The 25,459-nt window shown below is 42.0% G+C and overlaps 1 protein-coding gene and 1 long non-coding RNA gene across 3 annotated transcripts in view; one reads left to right on the plus strand and one right to left on the minus strand.

Annotated features, from left to right (window-relative positions):
• The window catches only part of LOC149461706 (uncharacterized), a 94,336-nt gene that overhangs the window by 63,979 nt on the left and 4,898 nt on the right, over nucleotides 1-25,459 (plus strand). The window lies entirely within an intron of this gene.
• Nucleotides 1-25,459, minus strand: part of RCAN1 (regulator of calcineurin 1) — a 138,404-nt gene that overhangs the window by 8,317 nt on the left and 104,628 nt on the right. Inside the window, exons 1-3 of one of the 2 annotated variants that reach the window (XM_089677948.1) lie at nucleotides 12,891-13,170; nucleotides 5,312-5,485; nucleotides 351-510 (exon numbers count right to left, since the gene is read on the minus strand). In XM_089677948.1, the coding sequence (XP_089534074.1) occupies nucleotides 351-510; nucleotides 5,312-5,485; nucleotides 12,891-12,977 (421 nt within the window). In that variant the 5' untranslated portion in view covers nucleotides 12,978-13,170. Of the gene's footprint in view, nucleotides 1-350; nucleotides 511-5,311; nucleotides 5,486-12,890; nucleotides 13,171-25,459 lie in introns of those variants that run through there. The other variant, XM_089677947.1, reaches the window with a different exon arrangement.

Consider the following 25,459-nt stretch of genomic DNA (forward strand, 5'->3'; position numbering starts at 1 on the left):
TGAGTCCCAGAGAAACACAGGAGTGAAATGACTAAGAGCCCCCAGAGCAACACAGGCATGAAGTTGACTTTGAGGCTCACAGCAGCCTGGAAGTGAAAATGACTCTGAGCCCTAGAGCAACACAATAATGAAGCTGACTCCTAGTTCTAAAACAGCAGGGAAGTGATGCTGATTCTGAGACCCAGATCAACACAGGAGTAAAACGAAGAGCCCCAGAGCAACGCAAGAGTGAAATGGACCTGGGAACACACAAAGGTGAAGCTTCTCTTGACTGGGAGTGCTAAGGACACAAACCTTGGGTGTTGAAATATGTCTTTCAATACAATGGCAGAAAAGAGAGCAATTCTTACCTGGCCCAAGCTTGGAGATGGCGTACAGGAGATCGTAATTAATAACTGGGGTGGCATCTTCCTCTTGCTTCCAGCCCACTGGAGGAGATGCAGGTGGCGAGATGAGAAACTGCTTCTCGGGGTTTGGAGGTGCCAGATGAGAACTGCCTATGTGTAAAGTCTGCAGAAGCATGAAAAGAGAGCATTAGAGTTCAGTGCAGGAATGTCCTTGGGCTGAACTGGCACTTAGGAAAGAATGGAAAGCATCATAAAAGGAACCCTGTACTGGGAGACATATGTAAGCTGAGATTGCTGACCTTCTCCTGACAATGCTAGTTGCCTAGTTGGCTCTAGCAAAGCAGGGACAGCCAGGTATCTAGGGTCCTCAAGCAGAGCCCATCTACTTCACTATGTACAGTGGGGAAAATAATTATTTGATACCCTGCAGATTATGTAAATTTGCTCATTTACAAAGAAATTAAGGGTCTATTATTTTTATCATAGGTGTATTTTAAATGATAGAGACAGAATCAACCAAAAATGCAGAAACAAAAAACACGCTACAAATGTTATAAATTGAGTTTCAGTTCAGTGAGTAAAATAAGTATTTAATCCCCAAGCAAACATGAATTAGTATTTCGTGGACAAACCCTTGTTGGCAAGCACAGAGGTAAGACATGTCTTATAGTTGGTTACCAGGTTTGCACACATCTCAGGAGGGATTTTGGTCCACTCTCCTTTTCAGATTGTCTAAATCTTTAAGGTTTCTTGGCTGTTGCTTGTTTCATCTCCCTCCATAAATTTTCTAAAGGATTAAGATCTGGAGACTGGCTAAGCCACTCCATGACCTTAATGTGCTTCTTCTTGAACCACTGCCTTGGCAGTATGTTTTGGGTCATTGTCATGCTGGAAGACCCATCCATGACCCATTTTCAGTATTCTGGCTAAGGGAAGAAGGTTCTCATCCAAGATTTTACAATACGTGGCCTTGTCCATTGGCCCTTCAATGCAGCAAAGTCGGCCTGTACCTTTAGCAAAGAAAGAGCTCTAAAACATGCGCTAGTCACCCCCATACTTAAAAAAGCCACACTGGACCCCACCAATCTTAGCAATCTAAGACCAATCTCTTTACTCCCTTTTGCCTCCAAACTCCTTGAACGTCTAGTCTACAACTGGCTAAGCTGCCACCCTATTGAAAATAACCCTCCAGTCCGGATTTCGCCCACAACACTCCACAGAAACTGCTCTCCTAAAACTCACAAACGACTTACTAACCGCTAAAACCAAATGGTCACTATTCCGTACTCTTGCTCTTGGACCTCTCTGCTGCCTTTGACACAGTTGACCACCCCCTCCTCCTTCTCAAAAAACTCTATTTACTGGGTCTCTGTGACTGTACTGTGACTGTTGGTTTGAATCTTACCTATCTCACCTTCAGTGTCACTTACAACTCTATTTCATCCTCTCCTACTCCTTTTACTGTAGGGTTTCCCCAAGGTTCTGTCCTTGGACCTCTCCTATTCTCAATCTACACTTCTTCCTTGGGTCAGCTGATAGCTTCCCATGGTTTCCAATACTATTTCTATGCTGATGACACACAAATCTGTCTCTCTGCTCCTCAGCTCACCCCATCAGTTTCCTCATGTATCACCGATTTAATAACAGACATATCAGACTGGATGTCATACCACTTCCTAAAACTCAATCTATCCAAAACGGAGCTCATCATATTTCCTCCCCCATGTACCTCTTCCCTTGATTTCTCGGTCAGGATCAATAGCACCACTATCAACCCATCCCTGCATGCCAGGGTGCTAGGGGTAAACAAAAAAAGAGGGTTGTGAAAAGAGATTCACAGAAAAGCGGCTACATAATGAACAGAACGTGACACTCAGGAAATAATTTCCAAAAATTATGCTTTATTACACATATATAGATATGACATATGGGCATTTGCCCTGGTTTACCATCACCTCAGTATGAGACAATACACACAGACCTAAAACCATTTAAAATGACACCAGAACCGGTCTAAATGTGTGTGTACAGCAGGGAAAATGGCTACATGAGTCTAGTGTCCCTGTAGCACAAACACATAGGTGAACACTTCCCTAGGGAGGTGTATCCAAAAATTATGCCATGGGCATACCAAAATGGAGGATATAAGGGATTAAGCAGTAACCATTATGGCAAATCCCTATCAAGGAATCCAAAAATTAAGCTATAATGTGTATATCACATGTATGCAATTGAGCAAGCACAATATGCGTCAAATCTTAGTATATGTGCTAGGGGTAACCCTGGATTCTGAACTATCCTTTCAGGCCCACATCCAATCCCTGTCCAAATCATGTAGCCTCAACCTCCGCAACATCTCCAGAATACGCCCCTTTTTAACCAATGATACCACAAAGCTCCTAATTCACTCCCTGGTTATCTCTCGCCTCGACTACTGCAACTCCCTCCTCATTGACTTACCTTTACATATGCTATCCCCCCTCCAGTCCATCATGAATACTGCTGCCAGGCTCATCCACCTTACCAACCATTCAGTGTCTGCTACCCCTGTCTGCCAATCCCTCCACTGGCTTCCACTCGCCCAACGAATAAAATTCAAAATACTAACAACAACTTACAAAGCCATCCACAACTCTGCCCTAAGCTACATCACCAACCTGGTCTCAAAATACCAACCAAACCGCTCTCTTCGATCCTCCCAAGACCTTCTGCTCTCTAGTTTCTGTGTCACCTCCTCCAATACTCACCTCCAGGACTTTTCCCATCCTATGGAACTTACCCCAATCTGTCCGGCTGTCTCCTAATCTATCCACCTTTAAACTATACCTGAAAACCTCTCTCTTTAAAAGAAGCCTATCCTGCTTCTACCTACCAAACCACCATTTATTTCCTCCATCAGCTCATCCCCCACAGCTATTACCTTTTGTATCACTCAACCCTTCCTCTTAGATTGTAAGCTCTAACGAGCAGGGCCCTCTGTTTCCTCTTGTACCAAATTGTATTGTAACTGTAATGTCTACCTTCACTTTGTAAAGCGCTGTATAATAATAATAATAATAATATAATAATATTTTACCCTCCGTGCTTGACTGTATGGATGGTGTTCTTAGGGTCATAGTCAGCATTTTTCTTCCTCCAAACACGGCAAGTCAAGTTAATTCCAAAGAGCAAAATGTTGGTCTCATCTGACCACAGCACTTTCTCTCAATCCTTCTCTGAATCATTTAGATGTTCACTGGTAAACTTCAGATGGGCCTTTACATATGCCTTCTTGAGGAGGGGGACCTTGTGGGCACTGCAAGATTTCAATCCATGGCTGAGTATTGTGTTATCAGTGGTTTGTTTGGTGACTGTGGTCCCAACTGTCTTGAGATCATTCACAAGCTCCTCCTATGTAGTTCTGGGCTGATCCCTCACTATTCTCATGATCATCCTTACCCCATGAGGCGAAATCTTGCATGGAGTTCCAGACTGAAGGCGATTGATGGTTATTTTGTATTTCTTCCATTTGCGAATAATCGCTCCAACAGTTGTCTCCTTCTCACCAAGCTTCTTGCTGTTGGTCTTGTAGCCCATTCCAGCCTTGTGCAGCTCTACAATCTTGTCCCTGACATCCTTTGACAGCTCTTTGGTCTTGCCCATGATGGTGCCCAAAGAAAGAGATTTTGTGGACAGGTGTCTTTTATACACATAACGAGTTGTCATTAGGAGCACCTTCATAAATTGACAGGACTGATCTGTGTACCAGATGAGCACATAGCCAGTCTGCGGGAGCCAGAATTATTGTTGGTTGGTAGGGGATCAAATACTTCTTTTACTCACTGAACTGCAACTCAATTTATAACATTTGTATCGTGTTTTTTCTGAATTTTTGGTTGATTTTCTGTCTCTATCATTTTAAATACCCCTATGATAAAAATTCTGCATTTCTTTGTACTTAGGCACACTTTCAAAATCTGCAGAGGATCAAATAATTATTTTCCCCACTGTATATAACCGGGTACCAGCTAGAGATCCCTAGACCTAGACTAAGAAAACAGCTGCTACACTATCGATTCTGGTTGCCAGATCTGCGAACCTGAGTTCCCAACTCTGCACACCAGCTCAGTCAGTTTTTTTAAATTTTTGAAAGCCTAAAAATTTAGACAAAAACATTTTTAAAAAATCAACACAAAGGACAGTACCCAGAATCAGTGTGAAGTGTCCCTTGTGCTGCTGGCTGCGGTTTAATCTGGCATTCGTCTGTCCTCAGCTCCCCCTATAGCCCCACAGTGGCAATCCTCCAGTGCTGTGAGTGATGGACCAGTCATAAGCACTCATCACAAGTGCCGACTTTGCCCACCCTTTCCTCCATTCATAGAATTTGTACTATAGCTTCTAGGAGTGAAAAAAGCTCTATGAATGGAAGAAGTGGAGCTTTCCTTCATCTGCTTCCTCCATTCATAGAGTGATTTAATTGAATGACACTTCTATGAATGAAGGAGGGCTGTGGAAAGGGTCGGCACTCTTAACAAATACGAGTTACAGTTTAAACACTCCCTATGGCCCCGTTCACATTATCGCATAGCAGGATTTTGACATGCGATTTTCATGCAATTCCGAGTGTCGTCTATGCGCATTTGCCACTCCTTTTCAGGCCACAATCTTCACAATTTGTAAAGGCGAGGTTTGCTGCCATTCTGTCACAGGACAATTTCAGGTTCCGGGTGCCATTGAAGGATAATGGCGTGCAGCAGGTTGTGCTGTGATTGCTATACGATTTGTGCATCGATTATGTCCGTGACTCCAAATCGTAAGATGTCAATGGGCCGAAGAAGAAGAGTTCCTAACATGTCTTTCTGTAATACAGTGAGCACTGAGCCCTACACATTTTTGTGAAGTACCAATCATCTGGTCATGGCTTCAGCCCTAACATGGAGATCAATGTTCCCTATACCCAACAAAGACAAAATATGGAGGACTACCTGAGCAAAGTACAGCTTGATCTCCTTCCCCAGGAACTCCATCTTGTGTAGCTGGATCCTGGCCTCGGCAGCCAACAGTGGGCTACTGAAGTTGATCCTCACCCTCTTAAAGCTTTTGAAGTACTGGAAGGTGGCCTCTTTGTCAAACGTCCTGAACAGGGACTCAAACTTTGTCTGAAAGAAAAAAAAATGAATAAATAAATACAGTTGGTTTTTTTTGCCTTTCTGGGACTGATGTATAGCCAAACAATAAATATTTTTTAGTATTAGATTGTCTTTTGTATGCCTTTCTGGCATAGAACCCCCAAAATATTTCAGTTTTTGGTATAGGCTGCAGGATTGAAGCGGAACTCCAGGCATAATTTTTTTCAATAGTTTTAACCACCTCCTGACCGTTCACAGTAAATATACTGCGAGTGGGCGGCAATTACAGGTACGGGCATGTGCAGGTACATTACTGGCCTTCTTACAGGTTTGGGGTGCGCATGTGCATGCCCACTGCTGTGATTGGACACAGCACAAGTTTGGCAGCAAATTTCAGCCAATGATTTCAGCTGAAACCCACTGAACGGCTGTGTCCAATCACACACAGAGTTCTGTGTTTACAAACACACAGACCTTTGTGTACAGTGAACAGTTATCTGGCTGTTTCTTCTCCCTGAAAAGCAGGGAGAAAAACAGCCAGATTAGTAAGTAAAAGCAGCACACATTACACTTGTTAGGCACACAGTTAACCCCTTGATTGCCCCTAGATGTAAACCCGTCCCAGCCAGTGTTGTTAGTACAGTATTATCATTGATCGCTGTATAAATGTCACTAGCGATGTCAGTGTCAGTTAGTGACCATCCCAGCCTGTGTCTGTTAGCACTAGATTGCCCGACACACTATAAGTCGCTGATCACCACCATTACAGTGTCAAATTGCAGTATATATCCCACAGTTTGCAGAAGCTATAACTTTCACACAAACCAACATAGCATTCACTTATTGAGGTTTTTCTTACTAAAGACATGTAGCATAATACATTTTAACCTGAATTTGTAAAGAAATTTGACTTATCGATTTTGTTTTTATTATGTTTTACAACAGAAAGTAGTGTGAAAAAAAAAAAAGATATACATTTAATTTGGGTACAGTGTTGCATGATCGAGCAATTACCAGTTTAAAGTAGCGCAGTGTGGAATAGCAAAAAAAATGCCCTGGTCATGAAGGGGGTAAAACCTTCCGAAGCTCAACTGATTAACATATTCCTCAAAAAAACACAAAAGGATAGAAATCTACTTTGTGTGCCTTTGGAAAACGGAAAATTGAATGACAGATACTTACCGTAATGTTCTTTTCCTGACGGGCTCCATGTCAGCACAACTGGGTAAGGGCCCCGCCCCCCAACTGTGCTGACATGGAGCTGTCAGTAAGTCCCGTTTTTACCTGGATACAAATAGTAGTGACATCATCACTATCCAAAAACAGATTGTTTTTGGTGACTCCAGATCTCTGATTGGCTGTCATCATTGTTCTGCTCTGCTGTAATGTGAAATTTAAGCATTGTGCTCTTATTTTCTTTATACTTGTCACAAGCTGTCACCAGAAAATGTATTGATTACAGATTAGGTGCCTAAACTGAACTTTATTTAAAGAGGCGATGACAAATTGCACAAACCATACGGTGAGTACATTTTCCACTACCCCGTCATTTTCCTTCTGGAAAGAAAAACAGCTTCCTCTGCGGAAATAAATCTCTCAAACCACAGAGCCTCCGGCTAAAGAGCCCTTCATCAATGTAAAGCATGTCTGTAGAAGAAAGCGCAGACAGGAGGGAATGGCTGGATGTTAAAGCGACCTTGTCATCAAAAATTGCAGGTAGAAGCACAGAAAAACGGAATATTTAAATGCTTGCTTGCGGTGCTTTTCCTTTCTATAAACTATTCTATAAACTATTTTTTACTGACTTGTAATGTGTCTTTCAACTTGCTAGAAAATGTGACTACTCCAGGAAGAGTCAATTACCCTAGCCCTCTCCTTTTCTGGGTGTGTCTTAATTACCATCTATGCTGGCCCAGCTCCTCTGCACCTCCCTACATAATATTTTATATAGGTGCCAGGGGAGGAGCAAAGGTTGACAGCTTGAGTGACAGATCTGAGTCCACTGGGGCTGCTGACATCACATCTAAGATGGTGGTACTGAACTGCAGTCTTAGGGCTTTTGGACGACTACACAAGGGAGCCTTTTCCAGGTAAATAACATATATAAAATACATTATATGCACAGATCATCTTGAGGGAAGACTGATGATGAAAGGAATGATCTGGTGGCAGGGTCTCTTTAAAATTTTTCACATAGTGAACCCGTCTTCAAAATCAGAAGTGGACTGGGGTGATGTTCTTAGAGTATGTCAACCCAACATTTTTTTATATTCCTGCTGTACCAGGTACTTGTATGAAAAAGTATCATGTTCTCCTTGTATTGCTTCCTTGGGTGAAACCCCGGGTTTTCCTGCCAGTCCCTCTGCTTTCCTATTAAAAACTGACCACACCAGGCCTGAGATCAAAGCGTGGTCAGTTTTCTGGCTGTGCGGAGAACTTAGCCTGCTCTCCTGCTAAGATTGGACTTCCTGTGTGCTGCTGTTTCCCCTCTCCCCGCTCTCTGAACTCCTTATGCAGCTGAGAACAGAGGTCATGTGATCACATAAAAAAAAGGGGGGAAAGGTATTTATAATGTTTTTTTTATATCTATACACAGATGTTTGCCTTCCATTTCTATTTTATACTGAATGGGTTGTTTTACAAGGTGAGAGTTCACATATACTTTAAAACTGAACTCTTGCAGATATTTAAAAATTAAAAAACCACCGATTAATGCTGCAATGTGTTTATTAAAATAATGTAATGTATTTTAAAGAAACTAGTTAAAATTATTATATTTGATATCAGCACCTGTACAGCAGCAATCATACTGGGAGGGGGAGGAGGAGGGGCAGGACCTAAGGCCAATCAGGTGTCCTGCATTCCCATGTGCTCACAAGAAACAAGCTGATAGGGGAGAGAGAGCAGAGAGGTGACCTCAATGGTCTACCGCTTCTCCTTTGCCCAATGAAAGCTCAGGGGCAGGGAGGTGACCAATCTGTCTTTATTGACTGTAGCAAATAAAAGTCAGGTCAACAAAACGGTTGTGCTGTATGGCAAAGCTGTGTAAACCTCTGGACTGGATGGACAGAAATAAAAATCCTTTGGCAGGTATGACAGCTCCCATACAGTATATGCAAGCTGTCTGCGTATAGTTCCTCTATTTGAAATTGCTGAGCCTCTTCTTTCTATTATGCTGTCAATATAGAGATTGCCCCCCCCCCCCCCCCCTACCGTTCCCCCAGCATGAACAGATTACCCAACCACCCAGAGTGCACTGCAGTAATTACTTTCATCCATTCCTGGTCAGTTGTCCGATGTATCAAGCAGCGTTTCTCAAGTGGCTAAGTGGTTAGCACTTCTGTCTTGCAGCACTAGGATCCTCGCTTACAACCTCAACCAGGACACTACTTGCATGGAGTTTGCATGCTCTCCCTGTGCTTGTGTAGGTTTTTGCCAGGCACTCCAGTTTCCTCCCACAATCCAAAGACATGCTGGTAGGGTAACTGGCTAATGTCTAAACCGCATGGTCACTTGGCAGGGAGCCAGTTGTGCCCACGTGCCACAAACTTTCTGGTGCCCTTCCAGTGTGCCACAAGAGTATTTCTGGACCTAGTCTGATTTATTAATACTGCCAAAAATGGAGTTGGGATCTATGATCAGCTACTCTGCTTAGCCTCAGGTGACCCTAAGTTAAGTATTCAAGTCATCCTTCCCGTCTCCATGCTCTACTCAATTACTAACACAGTCAGGACTGGAACCAATGTCGTCACTCACCCCGAGGCTGCTGGCACAAGTCAAAGATAGCAACAAATGAGCACTGGGCATTGTGTAACTTAACTGTTTTTCAATGGTCTAGTTGTCCTTTAACAAATACGACTAAACTATCACATGACATTCACAATCATTCCCTAGGCAATTTTTTTTTTCTTTTTCTCTCTCTCTCATTTGCAGAAAACGCAATATCTTAACTTTTTCTTTTTCAGAAATCCCAAAATCTGCCCTATGGGGCTCCATGTCCCTAGAGCTGTATATTGCCAAGCAGGGAGTAAGATCAATATTGGCTGTAACAATGTTGACCTCAAAAGCAAAGGACTCATCTTCTATAGTTTCTCACGCACTTCTTTGCATTAGGCTCGATTTACTAAGAACTCATTTTAACAATGAGCTGCAGTAGCACATGTTCACCACATACCTACACTAGATCACTGTACTAGCAAAATGTAGCAGAAGGTCCAATGTTGGTCCATTGTGGTGCAAATGAATAGTTCGCCTAAAGCAGTGTTTCTCAACTCCAGTCCTCATGGACCCCCAACAGGTCATGTTTTCAGGATTTCCCTCAGATGAAACAGCTGTGGTAATTACTAAGGCAGTGAAACTGATCAAATCACCTGTGCAAAATAATTGAAATCCTGAAAACATGACCTGTTTGGGGTCCATGAGGACTGGAGTTGAGAAACACTGGCCTAAAGCAATGGACATTATTATGCAACATAAGGTCCATTAACAAGACTACAACAGACTGCCCTGGTGTGAATAGGCCCTGTGGGCTTGTTCGCTTGGGTGGCTAGGAGGCAGTAAAAGCGAGAAGTTGAGCCACGGTGTTACTGTCCACCAAAACACAAATTCAGCCACTCAGGACTGTACCCACCACATGGCGGGAGGTACTCCTGCTGAACACAACCCATTCAAGTGAAAATGGCACAACTGCCCTGCAACAGCATGCAATGCACACAGGTCACAGTGCGGTGGCTTGACATTTTAAGGGTAAAGCAGACTGAGGACATTTGGCCTCCTCACCAGCCGAGGCAGCAAGATATCACTCCCATCACTAAAGATCGAGACTTGGTGGCACACAGGGAGCGTTTCAGCTACTTTAGTCGGCAAGGGAAATGATTCCATAGGACCAAACAGGCCCCTCAGTGATTTTGTCACTAGCGCCCATCTGACATCAGCCCTAGTAAATCCACCCCAAAGCATGCAACTATAAGAAATACGGTATGTGCAATGACACCAACACATTGCTGTGAATGGAAAGTGTCTAGGTTACTTGCTGGGGAGATGACAAGTGAACAATAATTTATGAACATAACCCAGACCTACAGGAAGTGGTTCTTGTAATGCCAATAACAAATGTATCTTCCAGTATATATTGACAGAATACAGAAAACGAGGTTTGGAAAAGAGGAGCACAATTACATTTTATGAGGCCCATTTAGACAATCGTAGTCTCATTAATACGTTTTTCCCCTCTGCTACTCAGATTGTGCTAATAGAAACATGCCTCTGACCACTTCCTACATTTGCTTCTGCTTAAGCAAAAAAAGTTTTGCAAGTGAATCTAAATTTACACATAAGACAACACTGTGGAAATCATGTGACCATGCAGGGTCCAAAAAAGAAAATCATCACAAATCATTTTTTAAATGAGACGCTGCCCGATTTGAAGCAGAAATATATCCAATTTTGATGCTGGATCCCTCATTCTCACAGGCGGGTTTTTTTTTTCTACAAATCTACATTATGCTGAAGAAATGACGTATTCCTGTTATATTCCACCTAGATAACAAAAAAATACTTTAAACCCACATTTTATGTAAAAGTGAAAAGAAAGGCCATGTCAGACCTTTGTGGTTGGAGGCAGGTGTCGGAGAAACACATTTGAAATTCAAAGTAGGAAGATCTGGTAGTTGGGCAACTAAAATTCTAAGTTACTAGAGGATGATGCCTAGTGCATGCATAAAATTATGCCACATTTGGCATTGGTAAGCAGTTTTACTTAGTGAAGACGAAAAGCAATAACAAAGAGTGATGGATCAGATATGAACTTCTAGTATTCGGGATGCTCAACAAGAAATCCTCGTTGCTTTGACTGAGGACTCTTTCAAACCACTTTAATTGATCTGCATAGATCAACACAGGCTCAACACTAGGGCACATAGAAAGCCCCTCATCCCCACTACACAATGGACACCAGCCTGCACCCGTTTTAGCATGCTGGGGTACACAAGACCTTATTACTCTTAGCTCGAGCGTGTGCAAGAAATAGTAGCATACGGCACACCAGAAATGTAATATATTGCTGCCGACCTGTCCTTCAATGTGGTTGTTCAAATAATTTTCTTTTATAAGGCTCTATATTCTCAACTGGTGATCCTGCCAGTAACACACATCCTGTCCTAGGGTGACAACACTGATTTGGGCTACATCCACGTCCCTCTGTCCTCATCTCCACCAGGTAGAGTAGCCCTTCTCCACCTTTTTATCTCAAATACATTTCATGTCTCCAGGAATCCTTGCTAAAACCAATTGGGTATCAACAGAAAAAATGCCTCTTACAACCACCTCCCTCTGACCCCATCTCCATGAAGTAGGGTAGCGTTTCTCAACTTTTGTATCTCTAATACATTTCAGATCTTGAGGAACCCTTACTAAAACCAATTGGGCATCAATGTCAAAAAAGTCTCTTACAACCACTTCCCTTTGTCCTCATCTTCACTAAGTAGAGTAGCCTTTCTCCACCTTTTTATCTCAAATACATTTCAGTCTTGAGGAACCCTTACTAAAACCGATTGGGCATCAATATCAAAAAAAGTCTCCTACAACCACTTCCCCCTGTCCTCATCTTCACTAAGTAGAGTAGCCTTTCTCCACCTTTTTATCTCAAATACTTTTCGGACTTGAGGAACCCTTACTAAAATCAAATGGGCATCAATGGCAAAAATGCCTCTTACATTGTTGGTCAAAAGGAAGATTGCAACCTTTGCAACAGTGGTCAAATGCCACAAACATCAAAAAAGATGTTGGTGCCACACTGCTTGCTTTGCCAAGTGGTGCTAGTCCTTGAGCTATGCAGACACCACAAAATGGGAGGGTCAATCAGTCATGGCTCAAGAAACCTCTGGAAGAACTCTGGTTGAGAATGGCTGACATAGAGGGTCTGTGTGCTGTAGTTCACAATAGATAACTGGGAAAGTTGAACATTGTTTGAGATATCATTTCAGTACACAGGAAGTTATAATAATCACAAGTTTCTATCAGGATCAACAGGTTTTTGTGTTCTTTCAGAAAATATACTTGGTCTGAAAAGAAGAAAACTAATGCAAACTACATCTAAGAACTTGTAAACTGCAAATCTATTCTAAATCAAACTTAAATCTAAAGCTTATTACATTTTATATTTGGGGTTTATTTATTTATTGCTGCTTTTTTTTTTATATACCACTGAACATGCACTAAGTGCTTTACATGTTGTACATTTACATTGGTTCCTGCCCTTAAAGAGCTTACCATCTTTAAGGCCCATATTAAAAATCTGGCCATATCATAAACTTCTAAAAAAAAAAAAAAAAGTGTGTTGAGGTATTTTAACAAAAAAAAAAGTAAATATACTGTAACAAAAAACAATATAATTACACAACAAATGAAAAAAGGTATTTAGTAAGGGCAATCTTACCCTGGCTTCGTTCTGGTTGAAGATATCACTGCCTGGCACACAAGCCACCAGGGAGGAGAAGCTGTAGTTAAAGTTTCTGAAGTGCATGTTGGTTGCTGATTGCCCCAAGCAGAAACAAGCTGCTTTCAGTGGAAGTTCCAAGATGTGAGCGGGACTATACAGAGCAAAGCTTACAGTAAACTCAGTTTATAAGGGAACTGCTTCAACTCCTCCCCATGAAACTTTACAGATCCTCTCCTATGGGGCAGCACATTCCTCTGCTGAGTCCTACATGCTCTGCAAGCGAAGCTCGGGAGAGGACTAGCTGGAAAGCGCGTGACGTCACCATTACTCACTTTCTGTATGCTAATGAAGTTTGCCTTTTTTTTTTTTTCTTTTTGCTTTGCAGGATGGAAAAACAGCTGAGGTTTGCATAGCAGCTGCTTTATCAAAACCTTTGGCTGCATAGTTTCCACTGCTAGTAATTCCATTCAGCACTCAGACTTACATGTTCTCACCACTTGAGCTGGGCAGCCGGTCTTAAGATGGAAAATGTTAATGCACAAGGCCCAGGCTGTATAGCAACAAACACTTATTATCTGACAGCGGTACTTAAGGCTTTCGAGAGGGAAGGTGGGGAGGAAGGGGAGCACACAGTTAATTAGACGTGTTGAACTCAATTGGGACAGAGTAAAAAAATGATGTATGATAACCCTACAAGGGTCAGTATTTTTTTTTTTTATATGGTGGGCTGCTTCTGTATGATTGCCAAGAACATTGCAGCAATACAATGCTTATCTAAACCCAAAAACAAAAATATAATATATATTGCAACTTGGCAGTCCTCAGATATGGCAGCTGCATTTGGGTACATGCAAACAGTCATATGAAAATACAACTGGTATGCAGGATCTTATCTTGCTCGCAGCAACCATTCTGTGTTAAAATTGCTCTTTATGCATGTAATATTTTAATAACATTTTTACGTGCATACAGCGTAAATTGCCCCCTGTTGCTAGGACACAGGCTGTTTCTGAAAGTAGCCACCTAGCATCCTTGTATTGCTAGGATGCAGGCAGCTTCTGACACCTGGCATTCTTCTGTTGCTAGGTTGCAGGTGGCATCTGCCACCTAGAGTCCTCTGCTGGTAAGACACAGGCAGTTTGACGACTACCATCCCTTTTGTTGCAGGGTTACAAGTGGCTTCTGCTGTCTATTGTCCGTCTGTTGCTAGGATGCAGGCATCTTTTGACACCTCGCATTCTTCTGTTGCTAGGTCGCAGGTGGCCTCTGCCACCTAGAGTCCTCTGCTGGTAAGACACAGGCAGTTTCTGATGCCTACCATCCCTCTGTTGCAGGGTTACAAGTGGCTTCTGCTGCCTATTGTCCGTCTATTGCTAGGATGCAGGCATCTTCTGACACCTGGCATTCTTCCGTTGCTAGGTCGCAGGTGGCCTCTGCCACCTAGAGTCCTCTGTTGGTAAGACACAGGCAGTTTCTGATGCCTACCATCCCTCTCTGTTGCAGGATTACAAGTGGCTTCTTCTGCCTATTGTCCGTCTGTTGCTAGGATGCAGGCATCTTCTGACACCTGGCATTCTTCCATTGCTAGGTCGCAGGTGGCCTCTGCCACCTAGAGTCCTCTGTTGGTAAGACACAGGCAGTTTCTGATGCCTACCATCCCTCTCTGTTGCAGGGTTACAAGTGGCTTCTGCTGCCTATTGTCCCTCTGTTGCTAGGGAGCAGGAGGCTTCTGCTACTTAGAATCCTCTGTTGTTAGGACAAGCCATTTAAGAATGTAACCGCCTGGTGTCCTTGTCTTGTAGGATGCAAGTGTCTTCTGAAACCTAGTATTCCGCTGTTTGTAGGACACAGTTGGCCTCTGCCACCTAGAGTCCTTTGTTGGCAGGACACAGGCAGTTTCTGTCATTTACTGTGCCTCTGTTGCTAGGTTGCAAGTGGTGACTGCTTATTGTCCATCTGTTGCTACGGTGCAGGAGGCTTCTGTGTAGGACACAGACAGCTTCTGCCGCCTAGCGTCCTTTTGTTTTTAAGACTCAGGTGGCACCAAAAGCGTCCATTTGTGCTGTACACAAGTAAACATAATTACAAATGTTTACATGCATGTAGTGTACAATTGCTCTGTACACTGTATGCATGCAAAGTTTCAGCTGGGTTTACATGCATACAGTGTTACAGCATAAATAGCTATGATGCAGGTGGCTTTTGCCCCCTAGGGTCACTCTGGTGCAAGAATGCAGGCAGCTTCTGTTGCCTAATGTCCTTCTACGGCTAGGACGCAGGCGGCTTCTGTTGTCTACCGTCCCTTTGTTGTTAGGACACAGGCTGCTTCTGCCACCTAGCGTGCTTTTCTTATTGGGACAAAGGCAGCTTCTGAAGGAAACTTGTGTCCTCATTTTACTACGACGCAGATGGCTCTGAAACTGTGTAATTGCACTCTACACCGGGGGTGTCAAACTTGCTGCCCTCCAGTTGTTATGAAACTACAAGTCCCATCATGCCTCTGCCTTTGGGAGTCATGCTTGTTACTGTCAATCTTGCAATGCCTCATGGGACTTGTAGTTTGGAAACAGCTGGAGGGTCACCAGTTTGACACCCATGCTCTACACAAACAATATAACAAATGTTAACATGCATGCAACAAAACAGGTGGCCCTTTCGCAGGACCTCAGAAGCAGGATTACTGAACGCAATGCAAATTTACTACGTTTATGCAGTTGTGCGCATGGGCCAAGGAAAGTTATACATCTGCATTCAGATCCATTAAAAAAAAAAAACAACACTGAACATAAAAAAGTCTGCATTTTTGCAGCTGCCCTTAGTTTTTTTGTTTGGTTGGTTGTTTTTTTGTTATTTTTTAGGGCTAAGAACATTTTAGCAAGTACAGAAAATATGTGTTCATCATGCAACAAATGCAGTGTAATCTTCACTTCTCATGAGCTTAATAGATAACATAGCAATCTTTTCTTTCTAGTGTAAACGGCTAGTCTCATCAGCCCCCATGTAATGGAGATGAACATAGAGTCCCTCCGTAGACACAGTGGGGAAGTGAGTGAAGTCACCCAGGGACGGAAAGCATGTCATTCACAGGTACTCTGGGAGGAACAGTACTGATGCCCCGATCAGGGGCAGACTGACAACTCAAGGGGCCCCCGGGCAATAGGGGATCATGGGGCCCCTGTGTCCTTGCCCAAACTCAAAGCCTATGAAAAAGGTACCAGGGGCATCTCATGGGGCCTCCTACTGACCCCGGGCCCTTGGGCAGTGCCCGAGTTTCCAAATGGTCAGTCCGCCACTGGCCCCGATCACAGTGTTTTGCATGGTTTACCTACGTTTTTCCTTTTTTTTTTCTTGAAATTTTATTAAAATGTCACAAGTAACATTTAATATAGTTCTAGTCACTACAGTGGTGTTCCATCCCAACGCACTGTGCTGAAAGAAAAGAAGCACATGCAGCACATTATTCAGCACACACCACCACAACGCAGTGGTGTGTAATGACTCTACAGAAAACAAGGTGGATTGCACTGGGCCCAACACAAATGGTGTTATCGGGCCCTTATAGTTGCAAAAGAGTACCCCATGAATTTGCCAAAAACCTTGTGAGCGGATAACTTCCTGAACGTTCTGCCCATCCTGTTATCATTGACATTGTGCTACAAAACTGCACCTCTCTATGTTGTGGACAAGAGGAGAGGGGCAGGGTTTCATTGTCATACCTGGTTTCCTTTATACAGAAAGATAAGTGAGAGTTGTCATCCAGGGTTACTGGCAAAATCATCAGGTGAAAGAAAAGGAAAGAAAGAGCTTGAAAAAAAGAAAAACTAATGCTACCACCACAACAAGCTTTAACTTTAAAATGGAGCACATGCTCAACTTAAAGAAGCATTTCTCATCTGTTTTACCCCCAAAGAGCCCTTCAGATCTCAAGGAAGCCCTGGTGAAAATGAATACAGTGAGAGCTCACAATACACAAACATCATCAGTAAGTCAAGCTCTTGGGTGGAGCTTGATTGATGTGACGTCATTACGTTTCCCAGAGAGCTACTCCGCATGTGCCGAGTGGCTGGGTTTGTTTTTCATTGTGATTCCTGTATGCTGTTAACGCTGGTGTCGGCTGGGACACCTTTTGAGATAAGTGCAATGAGTGCATAATAAAGAAAGCTGTTTTTAATAATACTGCACCATGAAGTTCTTTTGTTTCTTCCCAGTGTCTGGCATTTCCCCTCTTGGATACGATTAGGGTGATCTTTTTTGGAGAAGTGGATTTCCTTGATGGTATTTTAGAGCATTCGCTCCATTTGAAATTGGTCTGCTTGGATCTGGGTTCTGCAGAATATTACTCCCTGAAGACACATCCATGAATGGTCTATTACTCCACTAATACCACCGCTCCCAGAGCAATATATGCTTCAGTTTTTTATAGCTCTGGTGAGTTTATTTAGTATTTTTGGTGGTGGATTGTCACATTTATATTTTTATATTTTTTTGTGCACGTTTTTGGATATGTATTACGCATCTCAAATTTTGGACTGTTTGTTTGGACATTTTTCTATATAAAACAATTTTTTATATGTATTTATAAATATTATTTACATGGATAATATTTTATATATATTTTTTTGATTCATAGATATATTTTAATATTTATTTACTAGCGCAAATTATATTTTGTGTTATCATCAGTAAGTTGTAGATATAATAAAAAAAAAACAATAGGGCATGTAGCCTCCATAAAGTATTTGCCACCCAAGATTACTTGTTTTTTAAGCCTTCTTACATTGGTGGCCATTGGGAAGATAAGGATAATGATAAAGAGCTCCACTTGTCCCAGGCCACAGACTCTACCTATTAATGTTGGCCTCGGAAGTATGGAGACACTTTTGGGAAGGAAGTCAGTTCACTGCATATTGCTCCAAGAACCATAATCTCTAAAGTAGCCTTTTTAAACCTTTTTACCCTAGAGAAACCTTGTTAAAATAAATTTAATGGGAATGAGTCGAACGCACCCGTTACATTTGTGTCCAGTGGAAAGAATGCCCCCCTTTCAGCGGTGGTCAGAATGCTACCCTCACAGACAGCCAAAACAATCATTGGTGTGCTGCAGCTAGCTCTGCCAAGTGATGTTGACCCAGGAAAGATCCAAGAACCATCAAATGGGAGATCAATCAACCACAGCTCAAGGAACGGCTAGGAACCTCTGATAGAACCCTGGTTGAGAATTAATTCTTTAGAGGAACCCTGTTTTGGGGGAACCCTAAGGTTCCATGGAACACTGGTTGAGAAGAAAATAAGTGATGTTATTATTGGAGGCTACTAGGGTGCCAACATCCCAGAAATAGTCTACCCAACAAATTGTATCATGGGTGTATGGGACTTTCCCGGCACCAAAAGTAGAAAATATACCTGAAAACATTTTATTACATCTTTATTACAAAACATAAAACCATACCTCAAAACATACTGTACACTGTATGCTTAAATCATAGGGAAACAAACCCCATACAGTGCCTGGAAAAAGTATTCATACCCCTTGAAATTTTCCACATTTTGTCACATTACAACCAAAAACATAAAATGTATTTTATTGGGATTTTATGTGATAGTAGAGTTTACCTGTGTGTAATTTAATCTCGTTATAAAGACAGCTGTTCTGTGAAGCCCTCAGAGGTTTGTTAAAGAACATTAGTGAACAAACAGCATCATGAAGGCCAACGAACACACCAGACAGGTCAGGGATAAAGTTGTGGATGAGTTTAATGCAGGGTTAGGTTATAAAAAAAAAGCCCAAGCTCACAGAGCACCGTTCAATCCATCTTCTGAAAATGGAAAGAGTATGGCACAACTGCAAACCTACCAAGACATGGCCGTCCACCTAAACTGACAGGCCGGGCAAGGAGAGCATTAATCAGAGAAGCAGCCAAGAGACCCATGGTAACTCTGGAGGAGCTGCAGAGATCCACAGCTCAGGTGGGAGAACCTGTCCACAGGACAACTATTAGTCGTGCACTCCACAAATCTGGCCTTTATGGAAGAGTGGCAAGAAGAAAGCCATTGATCAAAGAAAGCTATAAGAAGTCCCGTTTGCACTTTATGAGAAGCCATGTGGGGGACACAGTAAACATGTGGAAGAAGGTGCTCTGGTCAGATGAGACCAAAATGTAACTTTGTGGCCTAAAAGCAAAACGCTATGCGTGGCGGAAACCTAACACTGCACATGACCCTGAACACACCGTCCCAACCGTTAAACATGGTGGCGGCAGCATAATGTTGTGGGGATGCCTTTCTTCAGCAGGGACAGGGAAGCTGGTTAGAGTTGATGGGAAGATGGATGGAGCAAAATACAGGGCAATCATTGAAGAAAACCTGTTAGAGTCTTCAAAAGACTTGAGACTGGAGCAGAGGTTCACCTTCCAGCAGGACAACGACCCTAAACATCCAGCCAGAGCTACAATGGAATGGTTTAGATCAAAGACTATTCATGTGTTAGAATGGCCCAGTCAAAGTCCAGACCTAAATCCAAATGAGAATCTGGCAAGACTTGAAAATTGCTGCTCACAGACGCTCTCCATGCAATCTGACATCTTGATCTATTTTGCATAGAAGAATGGGCAAATAAATCACTCTCTAGATGTGTAAAGCTGGTAGAGACATCCCCAAAAAGACTTGCAGCTGTAATTGCAGCGAAAGGAGGTCCTACAAAGTATTGACTCTGAGGGGCTGAATACAAATGCCCACCACACTTTCCAGATATTTATTTGTAAAAAAAAGTTTGAAAACCATTTATCATTTTCCTTCTAATTCACAATTATGTGTCACTTGGTGTTGTTTTATCACATAAAGTCCCAAAAATCTACGTTTTGGTTGTAACATGACAAAATGTGGAAAATTTCAAGGGGTATGAATTCTTTTTCAAGGCACTAGATGTACAGCAATTCTCATAGGTTTAAGTGCAACAGTCTTGATGTAGAACCTGCCTGACACATTGTGAGGATCACTCTTCATCAGGGGCATAAATACACAAACTCAGAGAGGTTAGCAGTTGCAAGCCTACAGATGAAGGTTAAAAATAAGCACAGTGATTGGTCATTTACCCAATCTGTGATGCATTGTGTCCAAGGCACACAGTGATCAAAGAGACTTCCTTATGGGTGCCCAGAGAGTGTGCGGCATTCGTGCACGCAGGAGGACGTCCTCCCAAAAGTGGGGAGCAGACCTGTAGCGGCATATTGGCTATAGCATGGTGTGAAAGTGGTTAAAGATTAAATGTCAACACCAACTTACATTTATTCCTATTTATCTGTCATTATGTCAATAAAGCATTCGACTTGTGACAAAGAAAAGTCCTTTGGCACCACCAGGCACATTATATGTAAATGAAAAGGAAAAGACAAGGAGTACTCATTTATATCCGGGACAAAAAGGAAAATGACAAGTTCCTGGATCTTGTTAGCACAAAATAACCTCCTCAATTTATTTTCCCCGCTGATTTCGTAAGCGGACAATGCAGTCACAAAATTCATGTCTGCTGCTTCTTCCATGTTTCTGGGGAAAGAACTGCATGGAACTCACAGGGGACGTATGAATTCCTAAACAGGAAGTCCAGATTTAAGGTTTGCTCCCCCTGGATGTGGAAACAAGTGCTGAATTACTGAACACACATTACTAATGTGTTTATTACACGGACGCTCTAGGAAATTGCAAAGCTCAAAGGAAAAATAAGATGTAAGAGGGAACAGTAATTACAGTTGTTCAATCACATCCCCCCTCCCAAATCCGAGCAGAGATTTAACTGTTCCCAGCACAGACTGGGCGTCTCCAATACATGTACATACAGTAGCTAGTATGTATTCTCTCCGTTTAAAGAGAACCTATCAGAATGAAAGTATGGCAGTTGCTTCATTTTTGCCTAGAGCTGGGCTTTAAAGCTGAATTCCATGTTCTTGTCGCTTTAAATAATTTGTTTGGGCCAAGCTGGCCAAAAGAGACTATTTCCATTATTAAGTGATGTGGCTGCTGCGTACGCTGTATCACGCTGTAGTATTGTGTTCGGTTGCAGAACGGGCGACTTTCCGTCTGCTGCCGGAACAAAAGTGGTTGTAAAGGGTAAGGGTTTTCTACCTTCATGCATTCTATGCATGAAGATAAAAAAAAAAAACCTTCTGTGTGTTGCTCCCCCTACAGCCCCCTGTAATGTTTACCTGAGCTGTGCACAGGAGCAGTGGCCCTCCTGAGTCTTTGTTTCCTCATTGGCTGAGACAAAAAAGCATGAACCATTGGCTCCTACTGCTGTCACAGCCAGTGAGGAGACGGTGGGGGGGGGGGGGGCAGGGATAAGGTGTGCTCTTTGTGTCTTTTAGACAGTTTAGTAGGGACCAGCCAAATTCTGATCCATGTCTGGACAGGCAGATTGTACCTAAGCCGATCCTTCAATCGACTTGGGTACAACCAGACTGTCGGATTTTGGCATGCCATTACTGCCAGCAGCTATAGCTACCCTGCTGGTAGAACACAATATTGCTGCAGGAGGGATTCCTCCAGCAACATTGGATGTGTTGATTGGGGAATTGAGCAATTTTCTTTCCTTCCACTCTGTTTTACACATTGGAACTTGCTGTCGTTGATGATGTTCATGTACTCTCCTCCACAAAGCTTCAGCTGTTGGATGTTTCATAGGCAGCAGTCAGACACCTTGGTGACAGCACAGCCAGTACAGGACCTACTATATATAAAGACTCCTAGAAGTGTCAGGGCCCATTTACACTAAAGCGACCCTTTGCAGTGCGTTAACTTGCATTATGGCATGTGATAACATGGATTGCATTAAGGCAGCCCATTCATTATGAACAACTTTACTTGCAATTTCTCACTTTTTCTATAGGTCCACATTGGTTGAGCAATACAGTAAGACCAGCGATGTCCCACTATACACAAGAACCTTGACATTGTTGGGTGTCTTCCACTTCCATCAATGTCGGCTCATGTATTTATTTTAAAGGTAGAAAAAAAGTGTGATTAATTTTCCTCTGTTGGTTGACATGACTGCATACTAAAGAACATTTGTATTTGGTTTATTGTTCTGCTTTGTCGCCTTATCGCCAGGAAGTTCACAGAAGGTATCCTCTTGTGTGCTGCCTTTGTCTAGAACAGACTCTGAAGTTTACCTTTCTACCTGTTTTAGTGTAGTTTTATTCATCCTAGCAACATTCAACAAACTACAACTGATTCTCACGATATTTGTACTAAAACAAGTTGGTTTTGACTTTTCATCCTGCACAGACCTAACAGAATGAAAAGACCACAGTGAGAGGAAAAGGTACATTAGGTAACAAAATGGAGGAAAAATGAGATGAAATGAGATGAAAGTAGGTGAAATCCAGCAGGTTCCTAAGAAGAGAACCTCATTCCACCACATAGATTAAATGATGATCGTTTACAACTGTTGTCACCCTTGAAGAGAACCCGCACATTGCTTCTGCAAGACAAACCATAAGGTTCACGTTATTGGTGGCTCCACCAGGAGCATATACAGTTAAAAGAAAATGTATGTGAACCCCTTGGAATTACGTGGAGTTTTGCATGAATTGGGCATAAAATGTGCTTTGAACGTCATCTAAGTCACAACAATAGAAGAACACAGTCTGCTGAACATAATACTACACAAACATTAGATGTTGCCATGGTTTAATTGCACAAAACATGTAAACATTCACAGTGCAGGGAGGAAAAAGTATGTGAAGCCCTAGCTTAATGACTTCTCCCAGAGCTAACTGGAGCCAGGAGTGAGCCAACCTTGACTCCAATCAGTGTGTTGATATTGGATGTGTTGCTGACAGCTGTCCTGCCGTTAAAAAACACACACCTGTTTTGGGTTTACTGGTTTCAAGAAGCACTGTCTGATGTGAACCATGCCTCGCAGAAAAGAGCTCTCAGAAGACCCAAGGGGTTCACATACTTTTTCTTGCAACTGTACTCACCTTTCCTTTGGTCCCCCAGTAACTTTCTTTCATGTATATGTTAGTATGCAACTCACTCTCCCACCAAATCCATTTAGTCAACAGGGATGATAAATACAATTAGCGACAGTAATGAATGTGTCAACATCTATGGAAGACATCCAATGATATCTAGGTGCACCTGTGAAATGTGGTCTTACTGCAATAATGTTCGCCCAACATGGACACATAGAGAAAGAGAATATATATGTAGTAAGCAGCTTTAATGCAATGCATGTTAACACATGCCATAGTGTGCATTAAGTACCAAAAGGGACCCTTTGATGTGAATGGGCCTTGACATTTAGGCCAGGTCTGTGGTGGATCGGGGTAGCATTTTGTTTTGGGGTACTGATTCACTATATGAAAGGATTACACAATTATTTTGAAAGTTTAAGTTGAAAGTCCCCAAACACATCTGTGTTCTTAAGAAATCCAACATTCACACGGTTATTCCTAGTTAGTGACCCATCAGGTAGTAAAGAATGGATAAGGATTACAGCACTTGAACATACATATTCTAAGAAAGGTGCAAGCAACCTGACAGGTTCCTTTTAAATACATTGCAGATATCTTCAAATACTTACAGATAGATTTAGAAACACCAACTGTCCTTATGGCCCTTCTCAAAATCTGAACACTTCCCACCCGGCACATTGGATACTTCAAAATAAGGTACAGACACACAGAACCAAATTTGACTATAACAAATTGTTGCGCTTCCCTTTCTTACAACATTTGTTGGAGGGTTTCATAAGTCAATCTAAGCATAGCGCATCAAATAGTAGTTAGTCATATTCAACTAGACTTCTGCAATGTTGAAGATCTTTTGTAGGTCATCCAAGCTGAAATGTCTTCAGCATTACAGAACAAGTCCAGTTCAACATGACTAACTTCTATTTCTACTGATATACTATGGACCTGGATAAAAGAGAACCTTTACAGACATAGAATAGTACAGCTCATTCACCCTTAGGTATCAAATTGCTGGGACTTCCAATTTAGGTTGCCAATATAAGTATCCCTGGACATCATAGACAATGGCTATTGTAGCAGATCTACATAGACTCTAGAGCTCAGGTGACAAAGAGACATTTTCATTTACAATGTTGCCCTTGGGCCACCAATTTTAAGGAGGGAGGCTGTAATAAATAAAGATGTGGTGCTATTGATTCGTAAAAAGGGCTGTATTGGCAGTGATATTTAACAGTCTCATTAAACATGTCCCCATTTTCTAACCCTCTCCTGCTGCATGTTCCGAGTCTCCAATCACACCATTAGACCGCTTTTGCATGTGGCGGACTCTACCAGGAGTCCACTTGCTCAGCCCACTCTCCTCTATGGGAGGTTAGATATAAAATGGACCACCTGTCTGTTTACATCCAACTACCATCCGATCTGTTTTTAGCGGATTGGGTTGGATGTCGGTAGGTGTAAAAGGACGCATTGGAGGGGCCAATCAGGTCTGCCTGAAAAACTGAAAGACAGACCCGATCGGTCAGCTCTTTTGAAAGGGGCCTTATTATGCATTCAGTGTTTATCATTGGACTATTGACAATACACAGTAATTACTGTTTTCTTGAATTTGATGCAAGTCTGTGATATCATTGTTATAAAACACTTTTGAATACATCACCGCAAAATGATCAATATATGAATATATAAATTGCCCTTATATCCATTTTCAGTTTTACGAATATGGCTATGCTTTTCATATGTTGTTATTAGGGAAGCAAAACCAAAACTATGAAACGCGTTAGTTGAATGCCATCCCTACTCCACTGTGGTTTTCAGCTACTACGTTAACAGAACATAACAACTTGAGATCTATACAATGTTATGATGGCCATTGGATGGTAAAGGGTAATAATATGGGTTGGATATGTTTATTTATGTGATCTACCTATGCATCTTCATTGCTGTATGAATTACTGTGATGTAGTCTTTTTATTGCTTTCAATAGCTTTTGAATGACAATGCTGTTTCTTAAAGGGGACCTTTCCCTCTCTCCCTTCTTTTCTCCTCTTTTTCCATTTGTTTCATCTCTGCATGCTGATGTGAAATCATCTTTTTAATCTTTCCTGCTTTAGTTACCTTTAGTCTCTTGTACTAGCTGGTTTCCCTGAAGGTGATGGTGACGTAGCCCCGGCCGCACAGATGACCCTTGGAAAGGCAACGTCACCAGTTCCTTCAGGGAAATCCCATAAATAAACTACGAGATCTCATGGTATTGTCATTTGCTTAACCACTTCCAGACTGGACACTTTTACCCCCTTCCTGACCCGGGCAATTTTCAGCTTTCAGCGCTATCACACTTTGAATGACAATTGCACGGTCATGCAACACTGTACCCAAATTAATTTTTACCATTTTTTTGAGACAGATAAAGCTTTATTTTGGTGGTATTTATTCACTGCTGGGATTTTTATTTTTTTTGCTTTGTAAATGAAAAATTCCAAAAATTTTGAAAAAAAGTGTTTTTTTATAAAATTTTGCAAATAAATAATATTTCATCATAAATCTTGGCCAAAATTTATTCCGTTATCTTTTTAGTAAAAAAAAAAATCCAAATTA

Source organism: Staurois parvus, unplaced genomic scaffold (assembly GCF_062004578.1).
Source record: "Staurois parvus isolate SC_StPar_1 unplaced genomic scaffold, SC_StPar_1.0 ptg000195l, whole genome shotgun sequence".
Lineage (NCBI taxonomy): Eukaryota > Metazoa > Chordata > Amphibia > Anura > Ranidae > Staurois > Staurois parvus.